The sequence below is a fragment of the Thunnus albacares genome, chromosome 20 (genome assembly GCF_914725855.1).
Source record: "Thunnus albacares chromosome 20, fThuAlb1.1, whole genome shotgun sequence".
In the NCBI taxonomy this organism is placed as follows: Eukaryota; Metazoa; Chordata; class Actinopteri; order Scombriformes; family Scombridae; genus Thunnus; species Thunnus albacares.
This window is the reverse complement of record NC_058125.1, coordinates 12873357-12895188: the sequence shown is the minus strand read 5'-3', so window position 1 is coordinate 12895188 and position 21832 is coordinate 12873357. Positions and strand designations below refer to the sequence as shown.

Genomic DNA, 21832 nt, shown 5'->3' with positions numbered 1-21832 from the left:
GTTTAGATTTTTTTTTACATGAAAATGAAAGGAAAATACTACATATCCTAAAATACTTTAATTTATTTTTTGTACATTTTCAAGAATACACACATTTTTACAAGACATTTTACGAGTCATCATTTCACTGAGGTAAAGATGCGTTTTGTGCACACAGCTCCTCTTCTCTCTCCTCCTTTTGGTCATTTTGGTTTCTGTGTGTTCTCTCCTTTTGCCCCGAGTGGTGTACATAGTTGAGGAGGTGGACTATAGCAGCAGGAGTTATTCCTTGCAAACGTGTAGCAGCACCCAGCTGGAAGATAAATCATGGAATTACTCGCATATTATTATTTCTTTATTGAAAACAGCAAAAGAGTTCATTGAAATCAGGGAAGTGTTAACTGAATTACAGGCAGCTCTGGTGGTTTAGCTGGTAGTCTTTAAAAAAATATGAAAAACTCACAGTGCTGGGTCGAACTCTGTCCAAAATCTCTCTGACTTCCTGAGACAGAGACACCGGCAGAGAGAAATAGTCTATGTCCTGTGGGAGAGACATGTTCTCCTCCTTCTGAATCCTCTCAATCTCTTTCTTCTGTCGGTCACAGTGAGGCCTGTAAACAGCTACATGAGGAGAAAGTTTGTTATGGTAGCTTAAAGAGTCAAAATACCAAAATACCAAAGCAACATTTTAAGGCAATGCAGGAGGAGGCCTGTGCTACACATTATTAAGTCTAAGTTTATTATCTGTTCAACCATAACAATCTATCTGAATCAGTTTGTCACATGTTTTAATTTCTACATCTTATAAAGACAAGATTCCTCTTTTCCCTCAAAATGTCAAAATTATTTTTTTTGCCATGTCAACTGGCCTCACTGAAATATCTAAACAACTACTGGATGAGTTTCCATGAAATTTGGTACAGATGACTTTTCATCTTGCATGTGGTCAAAATTTTAATTAGTCCAATATTTTAGTTTAGGGCTGCAACTAATGATTATTTTCATTATTGATTCATCTACCTATTATTTCCTCAATTATACCCAAGGTAACATCTCCAGAAAAGCTTAAAATCCTCACATTTGAGAAACAGTGACCGGTGAATATTTAAAATTTTTGTTTTAAAAATGACTAAAACAATTAATTGATTATCAAAAATATTGTCAATCCATTTTCTGTCGATCAATTGAACGATTAATCTATGAATCGTTGCAGCTCTACTTTGGTTTCTGACCAAATATCTGCTAAACTAACGACATTCTCAACAGCCTCATCTGTCCTGCTACCATGGCTTTAGACTCTTCGTTTTGTTACCTTCGATCTTGAGTCTTTGTGCGAATTCCATGTAAAGTGAAAGGCATTCTGGGAAGACAGATGCCAACCTCTCAAAGGACATATCGTTGTACTGCAGCACATCCATACCACTGAAGAGAAAAAGAAGCCACACAGAAACAATCAGAGCCTAAAATTGACCACAGATGTACTTTCACTGAGTCAGACATGTTCAGCTGGGCAGATGTGGTGACATGACACTGCTGATTCCAGATGTTTGTCACTCACGTCAGAACGGTGCTCTTCGCCTCACTCATTCGCATGTCGGGCAGCTTTTTCCTCCAGGCTGAGGTGGACAGAACGAGAGCCTGAAGAGCTGCTAGTGCATCTTGGAGACTGTCCCTCACTCTCACAGCCTCCTGGTAGCGCAATGAGGACACACATCCCACCTCCTCAAATCCTGACAGGAGAAAGATCATGACAGGAGAGAAGCTAAAAGACAAAATGTAGAACTGCTGGTACCCATAATGGCTCTACAGGTTGTACATCCTGACGTGTGTCTGTCAGAGGCTACAATTACCTTTCAACGTGAGGCGGAGGTCAGCGTTGTCCGGCCTTAGAGAGGTGCGAAACTCAGCTCGACTGGTGAACATGCGGTAGGGCTCTGTAACACCTCGGCTCACCAGATCATCGATGAGAACCCCAATATAGCTCTCCGTCCGAGACAGCGCCACTGGAGGCATGGAGAGCGCCAAGCGAGCGGCGTTGACCCCGGCCCACAAGCCCTTCACACAGAGAGTAACAAGATTTTCTCAGGTTTCATTATTTTCTGTGAGGATGCGGATCAGTGTCATTTGTAAATTAGAAAATACATGAAGCAACAAGAGTGCAGCCTTTGTTTTTATTCATTTACATTTCATTTGGATGTGGTTTTGTAATGCAAATTAGATCAGATAGATAAATATTGATACCTGAATAATCTACACAATGTTTATATATACATATGACAACAGCAGCATTTACAGAAATATTGGGTGCTGGAAGTCAAATTTCAGACTTTTTTCCTCCTCCATGCACCTTGGAAGTAGTTGAAGTTCTGTCAGTAATCCCTACTCAGGAAATATTTGTTTTAAAAGATACTTATCTGTTCCAACATATGCACAAATATTAAAAGAATAGTTCTGCATTTTGGACAATGCGCTTATTTGCTTTCTTGCCAAGACAGTATTGATTCCACTCATGTCTGTTTGGTAAATGTGAAGCTAAAGCCAACAGACGGTTAGCGTAGCTTAGCATTAAGACTGGAAACGAGGGGAAACAGCTAGCCTGGCTCTGTCAAATTGTAACAAAATTCACCAACCAGCACCTCTGAAGCTCACTAGTTAACACTTAACATCTCGTTTGTTTAATCTGCACAAAACCGATGTGTAGAATAGACAATCTAAATGTTTCTCAGGGGGTTATGTACTGGACTATTTCTTGACCAGGAGCAGCAACTTCCTGGAGTCTCAACCTTACCTTTTACCTACTGCTCCTGCCCAAGAAATAGTCCATTGGACAGAGCCAGGCTAGCTGTTTCCCTCCGGTTCCAGTCTTTATACTAAACTAAGTGGCTGCTGTACAGAGAGAGAGTGGTATTGCTCTTCTCGTCTCACTCGCAGCAATGCATGTGAGTCCAACTGTAAATCTGTACACATAAACAATAAGCGAGTCTGTGCTTCCAGTTTTGCGTGTGTGTGTGATGTTGTGTAGAGAGGATATCCAGAGGAGGTGAAATTATCACAAAGGTGATTTTTTTTATGACCTGCAATAATTAAATAAACTCTTAATAGCTAAATATAAAGTATGAAGAAATGCAGCTACCTGTGCAGCCGCCTCTTCATATCCTGTTGTTCCGTTGATCTGTCCGGCCAGAAAGAGACCTTGAGTGCTTTTCACCTGCAGGGCAGGGCTCAGCTGAGTGGGGCACACAAAGTCATACTGCACGCCATAACCTGGAAAAGCCCAAAAAACATTCAGGCAGTCGCAACACATTTCTGTCTTGAAATATTTTACATCAGCAAAGGATTACTGAGAGCTGCAGCCTTGAATTTAGAGTTAAGAGTTGTTTAATTGTAACCGGTAGATGGTTGGTAGTAGGTATGTGTACCAGGTGTGTGGATCTCAGCTTGGTGCATAGCAGGGATTTCTCTGATGAGGCGGAGCTGCATGTCAGGAGGCATGGTCATGGACAGACCCTGAGGGTATAAAAGGTCAGAGTTCACCCCCTCAGGCTCCAACCACACCTGGTGCTTTCTGCCTGGAAAACGTAGCACTCGTGACTCAATGGAGGGGCAGTATCTGAGAGAGACAAGGAGGAGTTGTATTGTCTTTGAGTTTCACAACATGCTGACCACAATGTCTCACATATATACATATATGTGTGTATGTAGGTATATATGTATAAAAATGTTTGTACCTGGGACCCTTGGTGTCTTGCTGTATGTGACAGTTGAGATGAAGACTCTCCTTCACCACTCTCTCTACTCCGGCAGTAGTAAAGGTCAGGTGGCACGGCAACTGCTCCTCCGGCTGCAGTGTTTAATTTAAAAAATTTGACACGACACATTAAATAATGAATAACATTATTTTAAACATGTAAGGAAATGGTGTAGAAATCCTTTATTTACAAAACATATTATAGATTACACATAAATCTTAAACATTCTTTTAGCTGTGGGATTATACCCAAATACTGCCGCCGAAAAAATAGTTGATTCATCAATTATCTAGCAAAATTAACTATTTTAGACAATGACCATTTGTGAAAGTGACACATTTTTATACTAGACTAATCCTTTACATCAACAACAAATAAAAATACTACATAGCCAAACATTGGTTGGCTACAGTTTTTAAATAAACAGATTTGCTGCTTTCATATGATTTTAAATTAAACAATGGTGTCTTTTTTGACTGTTGCTGTGGCAAAATAAGCAACTTAAAGACATCACTTTGGGCTTTGGTCATTTTTGTTGCAACTTTTTTAGTGAATAAAGCACATTACAGTATTGAAGAGGAGAAGACTTGTGTCCTTTATAGACTAAACAATCGATTCATGAATAAAAAATGTTTAGGTATACTATAGCATTTTTGAGTGTTTTTAAAGAGCACTTTGACTAAACTTTACCTTGCAGCGTGTGTGGGTATTAAGGAAGCTGAAGGGGGTCGGATGACTGTCAGGGGGGTGAAGCTCAGCCTGGGAAAGATTTACTGAATCCTTCACAATCCTAGGAGGAGTACCAGTCCTGAGTCTACCAATCCTTAACCCCAGCCTCTCTCTCAGCGTGTGGGATATCCCAGCACTTGATGGAGCATCTCCTATCCGACCCCCGGGGGAAGTGGTCTGTCCCATGAAGAGGGAGCCAGACAAGAAAGTACCAGTAGTAAGAACCACAGAGCTGGCTGAGATCGGGTGGCTTCCGTTTGCTGAGAAGATGATGAAAGAGGTGCAAAAGCATAATAAAATTATTAGTGTAGTACTTCTGGAAAATTCTGAAAGTGTAGATGTCAAATTGTTGTAATATTGAGAATTAAGCTAACATATTAGCACATATACACTGATTTAATAGAGGTGAGAAATCCATTTGTGAGGAAAATTTCACATAGAAATTTGCCAAGTAAACTAAAAGAATTTAAAAAAGACAATGAAAATGCACTTGAATTTTAATAATAAACTGTAACAAGGACAAAAATGGTCAAACATTAAAAAAAATGTGTTGATGACAATTGGAAAATCTTTGCATACCTTATTACTATTGGCTGGCTACTAGTTTTTATTTAAAATCTTATTTGCAATGGTGAGATAGCAACAGCTGAGGTAAACACTGGCAAACAGTTCTCATTTGCTGCCTACCCAAACGTATCCCAGTGACTCTGTGGCATCCGGGCTTCTCTGGGTTTGGCTCCGTAACCAGCAGCTCCTCCACTGAGCCCTCCAGCACCGTCAACCTGGGAGTAGACAGCAGCTCGGACTGAATGAGAAACAGACACACAGATGATTAATGGCATTTTTTATTTCAGTCACAGAAAAAAAAACCCAAAAAACTCCTATTATACTCAACATTTGATACCTGAATGAACTGGCGGTAGCGCTGGCGGTCCAGCTGAGCCCTCGGGCCCCACACAGCGGGGCCTTTTCTACGATTCAGGATGGAAAAATGAATCCCGGCCCAGTCTCCTGCTCGACCGCATAGTCCGTCAAGAGCATCCACCTCCTTCACAAGCTGGCCCTTCCCTACTCCTCCTAAAGACGGGTTACAGGACAGGGCACCTGCAGAGAAGGACAGGACTCAGTCAAGGGTCACATGTCCCTGAAGGTGGCAACTGATTAAAACAAAACTAAGATATGTTTTCCTCTTGCTCTGATTGCAAACTATTTACCCATGTAGATTTGACAAGGCTCAGAAATACTGACTGCTGTTCACCCTGGTGCAGTTTAGCTGCAACGTGATGTTTAAAACACTGTATATTTTGCTAGAAAATTGTTCACAGTCATATCATCAAGCCTTGGCAAACAACCACAAAACTCTCTGGATAGACAGACTTAGGGAAACAAGCATTTTATTAAAGTTAACTATCCTTTTAACAAAGCCCTTTCTCTCACCAATGGTGTGTATTTTCTGTGTGACCAGCAGAGTCTCGGCTCCCACTCTGGCCGCCGCTGCCGCCGCTTCGGTCCCTGCATGTCCTCCACCCACCACGATGACATCATACCGCTGTCTGGCAAGGTGACTGGTACGCCTGGAAACCAGTAACAGAAAACTCTGCAGGTGGGGAAGCTTCTTTGTCAACATGTGAGATGCTGACCTGTGGAGTGAAGGTTAGATGGTCAGAAGTGTGGACACGATGACTTTTCCACAGGAGCAGTAAGGAGTGGAGGTCAAACTATGATATCTGTAATATTTAAGCTAAAGTTGCAATGATTTGTCGATTAATCAATTACTTAGCAACTTTTAAATTTATCATTAAGTATTTTCATGATCAATTAATTGCTTTGAGTCATTTTTTAAATAAAAAACCTCAAATTTCTCTGATTCTTACTTCTTAAATGTGAATATTTTCTGGTTTCTTTAGTTTTCTATGACAATAAACTGCTTATCAACTGCAAATTGAATTGACAGAAAACTGCCCACTGTAATTGACGTGAATTTAATCCAGTTACAACCTCTGTTTTCTAGGAAGAACAACTGAAATCTTTCAAACCTGTAGAGGATGAATAGGTGATATCAAAACATATATTGGAGCACCACTTAAATAAATGAGATTGGTTATTTTTCCTCTACAGTTTTGAGTCAAACTCAACACTCACAATTCTTATTTGGGTAAAAACGTATTGGTTCACCAGGTGTGCAGATACCAGGGCAGCCTGGTGTTTCCTATTTCACTTTAAATGGGATCAGAACATAGACTTTCGGATATTTTGTATCTATGTAGAAAAAGATACGTTGATCTACATTGACTATAGAACATAGACATATCCTCTATATCCAAAGAAATGGACATATATCCTATATATCCTACAGTCTATGTAGGATATATAGGATATATATATATATAAGTATATAAAGATCTTTACATACAGTTTATGGATCAGAAGAACTCTGACACTTTTCATGCGCCTACACCAATACTACCACCTTTAGTATTTGGACGTATCTATACTAACAAATTACCCGAAGGTACTTACAATTTCTTTGACAGAAGACGAAGGAGGTCTTTTCTTTAAATAAAAATCAGGATCCTTGGGAAAGTGACATAACTGCTGCTATGTAACAGAAACGCTTTCCATGGAGGCTGCCATGCTGTCTGCAGCTTACAGCCGTAATGTCTGCTGTATAGACGCACCGGCAAATCTGTTGGCTCCGTTCAGACTGTTTCCCTGACTATTACCTGTCCTTGTAAGTTATTGATTAAATATATAAATGAATATATAAGCAAGCAGCAGCGATATAAAGGTGATAGGTGAAGGTGTGATTGTTAAATATGAAGGCGATGACAGTTTATAGATTAAATAACATTGTTTGACGGCTGCCACGTGTACAGTAAAAACAATATATTCTTGTTAAGGTCGCTTCGGACTCGATTCCCACTTCTGACAAAACTTCACTTCACCTCCATTTCTCATCTTAATTCATATTGTGTATACTGTATCTTTGTCTGTCCTGCACCGTGTAGATGTATATAGATATTTTTTGTTAACTGTACATACAGTATATATCCTGTTAATACACACACATAGTTTATTTACACTCATATATATTTATATCTACATTGGAATTCGTACTTCTATTTATATCCTGCTTTTTTGCATACAGTTTTTTTTATCATGTCAATATGCATGCACATAGTACACGCCCACAACACAGAAATGTAAATGACTGTCCCCTTTCTTTCACTATTATGTTTATGTTTGTGTTTATGTTTATTGTTTAAAGGCAGGCACGCAGAAATATGTTTTTCCTCTTGTTCCTACAGTTGAATGTTGGAGCTTCACTGTGCAGAATGATGTATGCGCAGAGTTTGACACTAGATGGCTGTTTTCACATTCATCTGCTGACAGTGAAAAGTTTCTCTGTTCTCATTGAAAATCCCATTTTATTGGGTGCACATACAAGTATGATTTGTGACATCACAGCTACTTTGGAGCCAATCCTGATCCAATATTCAACTTATACAAGTGTAATGTGGAAACGTGAAGCCTCCAGTGCAGTGATTCGCAACCTTTTTTATAACAAGGACCCCTAAATCAATACACATAAGGTCACGGACCCCCATTTGACAAGATTTCGCTTCGGGGACCTCCTTCGGGAAAAATGTTGGTTGTTAGATCTGATTTAGACCAGAATTCTATAGTTGTCAACAATACTGCGGAGGAAATGAAACCTATAATTAGAATAGTCACTTGTATGACTCTTAATCACATTGGACTCACTTCTATAATGAATGAAATGGTGAAAATGAACTATTCCCCCGAGAACTCCCCCAAGGACCCGCGGGGGTCCCCGGACCCCTGCTTGAGAACCACTGCTCCAGTGCAGAAACACTGAGAATGGACTTTATAGCGAAGTAGAAGACATCTTGTGTCCAGCAGTTAAACGTCTGAAATGAAACATAATTGCATATTTATAGATTCTGGATGTTTAATGAGGGAGAAGAAGTAGATGTCATTTCAAGGATTTTAACAAGATAGTTTAACTTTTTTGTGGAGAAACCATATCAGATACACATTATTCGAAGTATAATGTATGTGTAATGTATTTTATATACATCTTAACACATGTCTGGAGGGGATCTTTAATGCTCATATTTATTGCTTTTTTTCCTGTTGACACCTGGAGCACATTAAATCCCTTGTACTTGCGAATCTGATTGTGATTAATATCAGAGATAAATCAGGATCGATCGATAATCGATCCAGTGCACACACTCACTCACTCACTCACTCTATGTGCGCGCCCCTCCCCCTTCCAGCCGGTTTCCAGTCAGCCGCGCGCGGATTGAGTCAAGTGAACCTACCGAGAGGTGGTGTTGACCGACCGCAGCAGGTTCCTCGTCAGAACCCTGAACAAATCCAACTTTCTAAGGCAACTGACAGTAACGCCGAGACCTTATATTTTTTACCGGAAGGCTCAGCGGTGCCGGAGTAACGGCGACGCGACCGAGAGAGGAAAGTAAATCCCGGAGAGGAAAGCGCCGAAGTGAGCCTGAGAAGCAGAGCTAATGCTAACTGAGCCTGCCATTGCTAAATAATCAAACGGAAACTCGACTTTTATTAGTCGCTTGCATTGACATAACCACGGCGGTTATAAAGCAAATAGTCGGGGGATTTTGTTAAGTTATACGTTGCATTGCATTTAATTAGCGGGCGTGTTTTGCCGTTTCATTTTAGGCCACACGCGACTGGTTTTCTCTTAGCAAGATTAGCTACAATAGCCGGTCTTATTGAGGCTACACCGGCTCCTCGGGACAGCTGATATTCACTAAAGATAGCGTCCAAAACAACTTCACGTCGGGCGGTATTAGTGTTATAAGTTAGCGTACACTTTGTACTGTCTAAGCCTTGTGCTTCGCAATGCTGAAACAGCAGCAGCAACCCGGCTCCGGCGGGAGAAAAGCGTCTAACGGCACCACGGGCCCCGCCGGTGTGTCTTCCCCAGTCAGCGGCATCAACAGCGGCAACAGGACCCCGGCCGGGAGGTGAGTAGGGTGGGGAGGTTCCTGTCAGGACAGTCCGGGGATCCGCCTGTAACTCAGGCCTACCGGTTAAAGCGCTGTGGGCGTGTCCCCGGAGTATAGCTTCTCTCCAGACCAATGAGATTAGTTTGTGTTTGATTGATGTGCATGTGGCCAATCGGAGTGCTCATGTTGAACTGAAGACAAATAAGCGAGGTGGGGTTCAAGTTTGGCGAAAGCAATGAGCTGCAAATCAACATATACAGGCAGATAGAAAGTTTATCTAGCCTGCCAGAGCCAGAGAGGGGACGTTGATGATCGAACAATTTTATATTTTACAACAACACGTCTTTGATGCTAAAGTAAACGCTGCTATAGACACGTTATAATAAACACTGAAGAGGTTTTAAGGCCAGCACAAGGTCATATGTGGGCTTCCTCTCTGAGATGAGTGTGTGTTTACTGAGCTCTTGTCAGTCTTTGTTTTGTAACCGTGTATGCGACATTTCATGTGTGTATTGCATATAGAGTGTGCATTTATTATCCACATGGCTCATAAATGCTTCATTGAATGTGTGAAAGTGAAAGTATTATTCTCATCAATGCTGTAACTTTCTCTTTCCCTTTCCATTCTTGAAGAGCTCAATTTTCAAAAAGGTCACATCAATCTTTAAGGGGTCAGCTCAATTAAAACATGTTTTTTGAGGTGTTAACTGATATTGGAGATTGAAGTCAATACTACACACACATCACCGTCTTGAAAAACGTGCCTTTGTCAAGATGTCACCAAACCCCAAAAGTAAAAGCTTTTCTTGTTTCTGATCAGCAGCACTCAAACAAGACAGGTTGTCATTATCTGTAAAGTATGTTCATAACAGGTGACACCAGATGAACCATTATGCACTGTACATAGAGACTCAGTGCAGTAGGATTATTGATTTAGGAACTTGTCAGACCTCTTAGCGAACTTGTCAACCTCTCTCTGACTAGCCTATATACTGTATATGTGCAATGTGGAATGTGACACTGCCTTGACAGGCTTTGAAAACAAGTTTTATCCCTGTTGCCTCTAAGCAGACAAACATGTTTTAACTGTGCTGTTTCTCACAGGAATCGAACCTCTGCAAAGCCATCATTCCAGTCATCTCCTGTGAGTATTGCTCTCCAGAGAAGTTGGGCAGCAAACAAACACACAACAGAGAAAGACCTGTAGAAATGTCTTAACCCGTCACATTTTTGACCTCCTACTTTGTTTAAGGAGTATTAACATACATAATAATTCCAGAGTTGGAGCTATAGATGGGAAATCAGTATTTTGTGTGTTTCTCAAGTGATCATAATTCAAAATATATGGCTGTTTTATTGCTAAGTTTACAATCATTAACACTCATTTACTAAAAGAAAATAGTCTTGTGTAAAACTAACACATAGTCAAATCTATATGATCTATATATGGATCAAATATGGGTCAGTGGCTTAAGTGGGTGTCCTGTATAAAAAGGACATTAGGAAGTTTTCTGTAATACAGCTTCAGTGCTTAACACTAACATTACAGTCACCTTTTCCAGCATTAGACCACATTCTTTTAGATACAACACTTACCAGGTTTTACGTCACGTCTTTGTGAAACTTTGTTTTGATAGATACTTTGTGCCTTTTCCCATCTGAAGGTTTTCGAGGGTGTCTACAACAATGCCAGAATGCTTCATTTCCTCACAGCTGTCGTGGTAAGTCATTTGGCTTGTTTTCAGAGTCCTTCTCAAGAACATGATGATTCGGTGCTCATTATTCTAGAGAATCAATGGCTTGCATCATCCCCTCTGACAAGTACCGCAGTAGACTTATGAGTGAGACGTAAACTACATTACTGTAAAAGTAGCTACAGTTTTATCAAGATCTGCTGTATCTGACTCAGGCAGTGACGGGCAACTGTTGCTGGTTAAAATACTTTTGCCATCTGACTCGGAAAAAACAGTATATATTACTTTTGTTTGTGAAAAGGTTCATGTCATAGCTACTTCTGATGTGTCTTTATGAAATATTTACACCATACGATGTACAGTACACGTGCAACTTTGGATCTAAATTTGTTTTTGACTCACTCTCCTGGGTAAATAAAGTTTTAATAAAATCTCTCTCTCTCTCTCTCTCTCTCTCTCTCAGGGTTCCACTTGTGATATAAGAGTGAAGAATGGCAGCGTGTTTGAAGGCATATTCAAGACCCTCAGTTCTCGGGTAAGAATCACATGTCGAGCACCACAGGCTTCCCTCTTCGAGTTTAAACGAAGCACCGCAAGTAATCCTGTAGTAGCAGTAGTAGATGTAGTCTGTATAGTAGCGATCTCCTGTCAAGAAAAAAAGCGGCCTCTTCTTTTGTCGTTTAACTTCTGTCGTGCAAGTTCACACAGTCCTCACATTTCGTCCTGATGTTCGGTCATTAGTGCGAGTTGGCCGTGGATGCTGTACACAAACGCAGTGAGGAGGAGGGCTCGACATCAGCTCCGCCACGGAGGGAGGACATCACTGACACCATGATCTTTAGTCCCTCCGACTTGGTTACTATGATCTGCAGAGACGTTGACCTCAACTATGCCACCAAAGGTACAAACACATAACAAACACGTTATTCATCGACCTGCAGCGCAGTTGTAGCAAAGACTTGTAGTTCCCTCTGAAGTTGTTGGCAAAATCTGCTATTAAAGTGTGAAAATGAGTGTGTAAGAGTCCATGCTGTTTACTGAGTGCTGCAAACTATGACAAAGCCTGAAAGTGAATAAGTAAAGTAACACAAAGTGAAGAGTTTTTAGACTGTGTGTTAGGCTTTGAATTGCCTTTTGATCTCATGGGGGGAAAAGGGAGAGAAAATCATTTTTAGAAGCCAAGGGACCCAGTTTTTAAAGAAGAAGCAAATAATAACATACAATTACATAATTTGTTGTTCTGATTCAGAACTAAATGCAGGCTGCAGGCAAATCTTGCCAAAGGAAACATTTTTAGAGCGTTTAATCTTGTCCTGTCTTTGATTTTCAGACACCTTCACAGACACCGCCATCAGCTCCACCCGCGTCAACGGAGAACACAAGGAGAAAGTGCTGCAGAGATGGGAGGGAGGAGACAGCAACGGAGAGAGTTATAATCTGGACAACGATGCTGTGAGTTGTTGCGTCTCTTCAACACGCAGAAACACAAACCGACCATCATGATATAAAATGTTCTTTAGCCTCAGAAATGGTGTAATGCCCCCTCAGATATTCATACAGCCACTTAGTTAGATGATTATTCAACAACGCCTCAGTCTTTTGAAACATGTTGATAATAAAAGCTGCTGTCCTGTTATTTTACTAACCCATTAATCTCCACTTTTCTTTCCTCAGTCCAATGGTTGGGATGCCAATGAGATGTTTCGATACAATGAAGTGAAATATGGAGTCACGTCAACGTATGATTCCAGCCTCTCCATGTATACGTAAGTCTCTATACAGATTCATTGCCTTCAGGAATCATTGATCAACAATTATTATTACTAAGACAAGCCAACAACTACAGGAAAAAGCACTAGTTAAACCATTTTATTTCATGTATTTTTACTAATTTAAAGTTGTTTTTTTTTAATCACATCTGCTTGTGGGTTTTTAAGAGTTGATCTTTATTTTGTTTTTTTATCTGAAAAGTTTACCGTATTGGTCCTAATATAAGATGAGGTTTTTTTTTTCTTCTTGGAAATATGTCTGAAAAAGTGGGGTCGGGGTCTAGACTGTTACGTGTTCACAACATCAGATATTCTTTTTGAATGGATAAAGTACTGGTGTAAAATTGACTCCTACATGGAGTGTTGCATTATGGGTTATCTGTAGCCTTAATGTTGCTAAGCTAGCAAGTGTCTTAAAGTCTGTTTATAGTGAGCGTGTTAGTCAGTCAGCACTAAACGTGTTTGGTTAGTCCAGTTTAATCTGCAGGAGTTTCTGAAGGCTCGTGTAACGTGTTTTTCTGCCACAGAGGAAATTAATTAATGACGAGTGAAAACGAGTCCAAAACATCTTCTGACATCTCTACTGCAGAAATATGTCCAACTGCCAAATACCACTGTCACAGATAATAAGGAGCTCAAAAAGACAAACAGGCTGTCTTATAAACGCTAAATGCTGGAGAAAATAGTTTTTCTTCCAAGAGCCTGTCAGGAGAGCGTGTGAGGATGTAACTATACGATGATGTAAGTTATATTCAAAAAGTATTTTTCCAAAGACAGGTGTTGGAAAAATGGGGGGGGGGTGTTATAATCAGGGTCACCATATATTCTGACTAATACGGTATTTAGGAACCAATTATTTTACAAGTTAAACCAGAAAGGGATGGAAACATTTACTTCTACTACTACGTCTCTACTAAGTATCAAATTTAATAATGGTCAAGGTTGATATAGAGATGAACATCACCTGCAGTTAATTCAAGAGGAAGCATCCTTGGTTTAAATACTGGATATCTACCAGTGCTCTCCCTGTGGAGTGACTTAATCCGCAGTTTTTAAAGGTTTCTTTCCCTTCTTTGTTTTCTTTTTCCCACCTTTTTCCTCGCTGCTCAGTGTGCCGCTGGAAAGAGGCAATTCTGAGGTCTATCGGCAGAGGGAGGCACGCGCCGCTCGCCTGGCCAGTGAAATCGAGTCCAGTCCCCAGTATCGCCACCGCGTCAGCCTGGAAAACGACGACGGCAAAACTGAGGAGGACAAGTACAGCGCCGTGGTGCGTGATGGCAACGATCGGGAGAGGGGACGCGAGAGCCCCCGTGACAGAGAGCGAGAAAGGGGCCGAGACAGCCCCGGAGCCAACAACAGGTGAGAGGCTGCTCAGAGAAGGTAGTGCTCGTCTTACTTAACGGGAAATTTCACATTTTATGTGGATGTTAAGTAAGTGTTGATGTAGCAGCAGTTGAAGCATCAAATTCCTTAGTGTGTGCTATATTGACCGAGAAAGCTGAGTTTTCCTGCTCAAGTCCTGCCAACAGTGCCTACATGTACTGCTTCTGACGCCCCCACCCCCCCCCAGCTCAAATAAACACAGCTGAATATCCGAGTCAGCAAAAAACCACTGTAAAATGTATCCTCATCCATAACTTCCTCTGCACTCATATTTTGGGACACCATTTTCACTGTTGGAAATGTAGCTGGTTTGCAATACAACCGAATAGAACAAGGAAGTTTTGTTTTTGAGCAGCATCCAGACGCCTCCCAGCTACCCAGACGAGAAGACTAGAAATCCAAGCTGAAATAACCTGTAGTTCTTCTTTGCCCCCAACTACGTCACTTTACACGTCAAATGACAGCGCTGGTGCCGGAAGAACAGCTGCACCTCGAGACACAGAACATCAGCCACAACTGCAGGCGTCTTACACACTATATCCCTGATTCGGATCACTAGAGATAAGGTTGAAAATTGACGAAATGTTCCTTTTAAGATATTAGTTTACAATCCACCCACTGCTTGTGAATACTGACCCTACCAAATGTTATGCAACAGTGTGGTGGAGTTTTTTCATCTTCTTCTTTCTTCTTCTTTGGTTAGTTAGTTAGTTGAACAAAATAAGACTGTTCGTATGTTTGTTTGTTTTTTCTTTTTAGACCAATCAGCTTATTGAAAATATACTCTGCCTATTAATTGATGATAAAAAGAATTGTTAGTTGCAGCCCTTGATAAATGTCAATCAGCTATATTTATAAGTTACCATTCCATAGTGATGCAGTTGGAACTATTGGCTTATTTTTGAAATCTGGAGGTGCATTCATGAAGTGGTTGGGGCTGAAACCAGTGCAGTAAAATAGAAAAAAGGAAAACTTGTCAACTGTTACCTCACCTTTGCTCGTTGTCTCATTGTGATGTTTAATCTTCCTGTCAGGGAGGGCAAGTACATTCCATTACCTCAACGTCAGAGAGAGATGAACCGGGAGCGAGCCGAGAGAGGTTCCGGGCCTCCACCTCACAATCGTCTAAGCGGCGGTTACCGCTCCACCCCTCCATCCTCCTCTTCCTCTTCCCCGAGACCCCCACTGCCCTCTGCCGCTGGGGCCCAACCTGGCGTCTCCCCATCAGAGAGAAGCAGCCCCCTGTCAGGCCGAGGCGGGGCCTACACTCCCCACCACCCCCAGGGAAGCCCAAGCCCAGGCCCGGGCTCTGGCCCCGCGAGCCCCTACACACCCGCCTCTCCAGCGGGACCAGCAGCCACAGGAACCTCCGCTTCTGCTGCTCAATCCCCAGCCAGCCCTCCCGCCCCACACGGACACACAGTCCCACATTCCCACTCACTTCCACACTCGCTGTCAGACGCCGGCAGGCCTGTTAACGGAGGTAAGGGTGTTTCAACAGTATCTGGACATGTTGCTCATGCAGTATGAATGAGGGGAAAACTATAATTTCCTTTTGTGCCTTTCAGTCTCTGCCAGAACATCTCCCAAAGCCCAAAGAAATCCACAGTCGAGCAGAACAGTCCGCACAGCAAACACTCACAATCAGTCTACAGGTACGGTCACATTTAGTCAACTGCTGGTATAAAATCTTCTCCTTTTTATTATAGATGGATTTCGACCAAAAGCTGACCTCAATATATTTTCCTTTGTGTCCTTGCAGCCACTCGCTCTCCTAAATCAGCCCCTTCCCAGGACACGCCTTATTTGGACACATCGTCTGTCTCTCTGCCTGCCCAGAAGACGTCTGGCCCCGCCCCTCTCTTCCCTGTAGATGGTACTGTCCCACCTGTCGCCTCCTGTTCTTGTTATATAGTCAAGAGTTTGAAATCAAAGTGTAAAACAATTTTTTTTAATTCTCTAATGATGTGAACTTCATCTGCCAGAATGTTACAGTCACCTCGTAAGCAGTAGGCGACTGCCAAGTATTGAAGGTGGAATCTAATGAAGCGCTACGACTAATTAGTTCGCCGTATGTCTCTTTGTCTTCACAGTGAATGAGATCCTTGGTGCAGCTGCAAAAGAACGCTCAGCTGAGAGCCCCAGCAGCACAGAGGAAAGCAAGAGTAGTAAAGGTGTGTACAAGACACACTAAACGGATGAAGCCTTAACTTAATGGGCACATAAATTACTGGAATACACAATCCACTTATGCCTAGTTTCACGCCCTGTGTGTTTTTGACAGTATGCAAGTGAGTCTTCAGTTTGCAAAATTCACATTTTCATTAATTAACCTTTGTCTCCTCTCTCCTCCGCCAGCTCCCTCAGTTCAGCAAAGGTCACAGATTGAGGAGCTGCGGAAATTTGGCAAGGAATTCAGGGTAAGAGTTGAGTCGCCTTTCTGTGAAGCGTGAAATTAGAGAATCTGTGACCAATCAAGAGGCCGTGTCCTGAGACATCAATGATGTTTGACGTCTCTTTAAAAAAATCACTCATGATTTATTCATTTGGTTGTGACCATTAACATGTATCATGACATTGAATACTTATTGACTTACGTTAATGTAAAGCTTAGTGTTTTTCTATAATGAAATTATTTGACTCATAATACATTTCGACTCATAAGATTTTCCAAGCAGTGTTGCCAACTATTTTTGGTGGGAAGCTGAAGCCTGCTCACTAGATGACATCATGCACTAATTTGCATATCTGTCATATTATGACGTATGCTAAGATATACAAGATTTAAAAAACAAAAACAAAGTCAAACTGGAAAAAACTCACTAATGTAAACTCTGTGTAAAAAATCAAACTTAAATAGTCAAGACAACAAAGGAGAAGGAATTCCCTGCAGATTTGTGATTGGTTGTTAGGTACGCACATTCATAGTTCATTCATGTCTCTGACTTGCTGATGATTGGTTGACTGAAGGTGCCGCTGCTCTTTCCAACTCACTGAACACAGTCCACAGAGCCAAAGACACAATAGCACTCATTCACTGAGAAATACTGGCGAGTCCCTCCAAGGAGGGAAATTAAGGTTTGCCCAAAAAGTCGCCAGGTGCTTTTTTTTTTTGAAAAGCAAAAGGTCTTGAAAATCGCAGAGAAAGTCACTGTGTTAGCAACACTGTCTCTAAGGGAGAAGACCTGTGTAACATATTAACTCAAACTTTCCTCACTTCTGATTATGGCTGGTCTGTTATATAGGAGTAAATCTGTTGTAGCTCCGTTTTGGTGGACATGTTGTCTACATTTTGCTAGTCTTCATCTAAATCCTACTGGTCCAGCACTAGCTTTGGAGTACAAATTATGTTATTCTCCAGTTCAAAAGCTAAAAAAAAAACGTCTTATTAAGACCTTGAATGAATGTGTGATTTTTAACTCCATATAATTTTGAGCTGACAAGCGATCAGTCAGTCAACAGAAAATAAATCTGTAACTATTTTCTTGATTAATGTTTGAATAATTTTTCAAGCAAAAATGTCAAACATACCCTGGTTCCAGCATCTCAATTGTCAGGATTTACTGTTTTTTCTCTCTTTTAAAGTAAATTGATTATTTTGGGGGGTTTTGGACTGTTGATTTGATAAAAACAAGCTGATATTAATCAAGAAAATAATCACCAGACTAATTGATAATGAAAATAGTTGTTAGTTTATTATATTTATCTGTTTGTGAAGTCTTCATTCCTTCCTTTCTCGTTTTGCCGTCACTTGCATCCCTCCTGATCTTCCTCTTTTCTTCCAGCTCCAATCGAGCGGAGGCAGCTCAAGCTCTCCAAGCTCTCCAGCAGCAGCAACGCCTCCCGCCGTCAGTGAGGTCGACCAACCCAACGCAGCCAAACCCTCATCAGACGCTTCAGAGGCCAAACCTCAGCCTCCAGCTTCCAGCCCTTCCCAGCCCCAACCTCAGCCTTCACCAGCCCCTGCGGAGGACCCCACTAAGGAAACTGCCACAACATCTGGAGCCCCAGCAGCTGCCACTACATCATCAGTTTCAGACAGGCAGTCACCAGCCGTCCCTCAGCCAGCCAGGACCCCAGGAAGCGAGGAGGCCAGGTCTGACACAGCAGAGCGGCCAGAGGGCGTAGCAGAGTGAGTCTCAGAAAGGATTTGGAGATTGGTCGAAGTTCATTGTGATGTGAAATGTGTAACAAATGTTTTCCTTCTTTCATGTCTTCTAGTCAAGTAAAGAAATCAACTTTAAACCCCAACGCTAAAGAATTCAACCCTATCAAACCTCAGATGCCCATGGTAAGCTAATTTACTCCTCTTCAATCTTTATAATGTAAAATAAATAAAGTCAATTTTACAGTCAAAGACTTGTTGGCACAATATTATTTATATAGAAAATTGTCTTGTATTGAAGATGAGATTGTATTTAGACCCTCGTGGTTTGCTGTGACATGCAGATTTATTTACCTCCGGTTGTTTTATCATACAGTCAAAACCCAACACTGCACCCACCCCACCTCGGCCCACTCCTCCAAGCCCAGTGGTCCTTCAGCACCCAGGAGGACAAGGACCACTCTACAACGCCCCCTACCTCTCCTACGTCTCGCAGATCCACTCTGTGCAGGTACATATGCGAAAAGACTTTTACACGGGCCACTGTGTTTCTTTGCTGTATCATTTATACTGTTTTGTTCGGAAGTAACAACCTGAACCTGAACCTGTATCATGAACTAACTCCTTTTATCAAACAAGACATGCACATTAACATTCACTACCAGTGTAATTTTAAGACATGGGAAATCTCACTAAACACAAGTGTAGTACAACAGATGGACTGCTGAGAAAGCATCTGATTTAAAAAAAACAACAGATTATTTTGGGCTGTTCATTATGAATTGATCTGCCAATTATTTTCTCAATGACTATTTCTCTATGACTCATTTAGTCTGTAAAAAGTGAGAAGAATGTTGTGTTCAGTTTCCCAGAGCCCGAGGTGGCATCTTCAGATGTCTTGTTTTGCCTGATGAACAGCTTAATATTAAAAAGATTCTCCTTTTACTATCTAAAGCTGGCAGTAAAAAAATGACTGAAACAATTAAACCTGCAGTGCAGAACTATCACATATAAATGAACGTCTGTTCCATTAAAGTCCTCGCCAAACGTGTTCACACAATACTGATTAAGCTGATCACTGCCAGGTAAATCTCTTTGTATTTCAAAGTATACAGAGTTTTCAAATCTGGTGTTGGTGGCGACATTCCCACACTGACTGGATGAATGCATACTAGTGTGCATGCTCTGACCATAAAGCATGCGCACCAGAGACTTCCTTACTCTCATTGCCAGAAGTCACATTGACTTGTGACAAACTATTCAGTCTATTCAACTAATCTAATGATCTAATTAATTCTAGCAATGCATCAACTGTTTTTTTTTCTTCGTGTGTTGACCTCTTGATCATTTCTGTCTTGCAGCCCCCACCAATGTACCAGTACACCATGTCTACAGTCAGCCAGGGAAAATACCCCAGGACCAAAGGTAAATCCACTGTGCTTTAGGTTGTTTATAATTTGTAGTTTCATTTTAAAAACATTGTTTTAGTCTTGTTTGTCATAAAACGAGTAGCTTCAAAATTGTCAGTCAAAGGCTCATCGATCATGAAACACACTTGAATAGATGAACAGAGTCCTGAGACTGAAGCCTTTCACTTGAAAAACCATCATCTGTTGTCTTGATTATTCTTTACCCTCTCCAGGCTCAGTCGTAGCTCCGCGCTCTGACCACGGTACTTCAGCACCCCCCATGCTGCAAGCTGCAGCGTCAGCAGCCGGGGCTCCCCTGGTAGCGTCCCCCTACCCTCAGTCTTACCTTCAGTACAACCCACAGCAATACAGCCAGCAGCAGGTCATCCAGGCCATGACGCCCTACCCTGGACAGGTAGGACCTCCACATTTAAAACCAATGTGTTACAACAATAATGTGATAGAAAACTGCTTATTTATTCCCCTCCTTTCTCTCTCTCTCCTCAGCCGATGTACTCCATGCTGCAGGGTGGAGCCAGGATGATAGGTCAAGGCGGGGGCCCCCACCCACAAGCCCTTGGACCCCCAGGAGGCCCCCAGTTCCCTACACAGGGAGACGGGCCTCAGGGACCACAGCAGGGCATCTACGGTGAGCAACGACAAACTTACAAAGTAGTGAATGGAATATCTATACGCAAGCGTTGGATGGTTCAACTAAAGTACAGAACGTTCTTCCATCAAGAGTCTCACAACATATTACAGGCGAAGTAGAAAGGATGTGGTTTATGACGACTCTTTATCTTTTTGCTCTGTAGCTCCACAGTCCTTCTCCCACCACTCGGGTGCAGTGCATCAGCCCCAGCCCTCCAGTACCCCAACAGGCAACCAGCCCCCTCCCCAGCATGCTGCACCAAGCCCTGGACAGGTGAGATGACCCTCAAGGACTGTTTGGATTTCCCCAAATATACCAGGACACATTGACTGTGTCCCTAATCACGGGTTGGATCTTCCAAAGTCTGCATGTCTAGATTAAATACATTATAATGGATAGACATGTTTAGCCCATTTCAAAAGGCTCCTGCATAATGCCTCAGTTTTTATGGTACTTTTTGTGGTTACTTGGAAATGTAGATTTAATAAGGTTAAGACGAGCACAGAAACACACCACTAGTTTTGGTGTTATTTGGGGAGGAGGGACAGGTTCAGTCTGACCTTCAGGTTCTCTGACAGACTCACTTTCACAGGTTGCATCCTCTGGAAGATCCACCTCATAGAACGCAGCTATTTTAATTAATTTATGATTTACTTCAATGCTGTGATTTCTCCCTACAGAATGCCCAGTCAGGCCCACAGCCCCAGTCCTTGTACCACTCAGGTCCCCTGTCAGCACCCACCCCGCCCAACATGCCACCAGGCCACACGTCTCCGCAGGGCTCTTACCCCATTCAGGGCTACAGCATCCACAGCCACCAGGGCATCCAACCCCCATACCCCCTGGGACAGATAGCACAGGTATGGATCACTTGTCTGTGATGACATTTGTTGACATAAAAACATAAATTCAGTACGAAAATGTTTGACAAATCTCCTCTTGGTCTTCCAGGCCCATGTACAGGGAGCCATGTCAGGTCCTCACCATTCGGGGAGCCATGGTCAGCCCCAGTTAGTGATGTTACAGCCTCCTCCTCAGCAGGGCCCCGGCTCAGTGCCCCAGCACCCACAGCACGGACCACAGCAAGGAGCACACCAACACTTCTACATCGGACATCCACAAGGTACAAGCCGTAATGTATGAGGGCAAACGGAAGAAAAATATCTTCCTCGATCAGCCAAATAAGGGAGATTCTTTGTGGTTTGAAGTGTAATATTTACAATGTGTTTTCTGTATACTTTCCACAGCGATGCAGGTTCAAACACACCCTGCTTCCTTCCATCCGCCTGGAAACTAAAACCCCTCTGGTCCCCCCCACCCACCCACCCAAATCCTCCCAAAATGTTCCCAG

The 21832-nt window shown here is 42.1% G+C and overlaps 2 protein-coding genes across 2 annotated transcripts; one reads left to right on the top strand and one right to left on the bottom strand.

Moving 5' to 3' along the window:
• Window positions 1-124: 124 nt before the first annotated feature.
• On the bottom strand, window positions 125-7687 carry mto1 (mitochondrial tRNA translation optimization 1). Its single transcript, XM_044338109.1, has 13 exons — window positions 6978-7687; window positions 5895-6097; window positions 5362-5561; window positions 5145-5262; window positions 4419-4717; window positions 3708-3820; window positions 3399-3589; window positions 3113-3243; window positions 1830-2034; window positions 1538-1709; window positions 1292-1401; window positions 443-600; window positions 125-292 (listed from the first exon to the last, which is right to left on the bottom strand). Exons 2-13 carry the CDS (start codon window positions 6082-6084, stop codon window positions 125-127), a joined length of 2055 nt encoding a protein of 684 aa, XP_044194044.1. The 5' UTR covers window positions 6085-6097; window positions 6978-7687.
• A 940-nt stretch (window positions 7688-8627) lies between these two features.
• On the top strand, window positions 8628-21831 carry LOC122970889 (ataxin-2-like protein). Its single transcript, XM_044337239.1, has 23 exons — window positions 8628-9487; window positions 10574-10613; window positions 11134-11190; window positions 11627-11698; window positions 11905-12064; window positions 12494-12615; window positions 12838-12929; window positions 14043-14291; window positions 15350-15798; window positions 15884-15970; window positions 16078-16191; window positions 16409-16489; window positions 16674-16735; window positions 18101-18447; window positions 18537-18606; window positions 18797-18931; window positions 19782-19845; window positions 20063-20244; window positions 20337-20478; window positions 20645-20754; window positions 21162-21341; window positions 21433-21604; window positions 21729-21831. The coding sequence occupies exons 1-23, from the start codon at window positions 9363-9365 to the stop codon at window positions 21776-21778; spliced, it is 3162 nt and encodes a 1053-aa protein (XP_044193174.1). The 5' UTR covers window positions 8628-9362; the 3' UTR covers window positions 21779-21831.
• The last annotated feature ends 1 nt before the right edge of the window (window position 21832 follows it).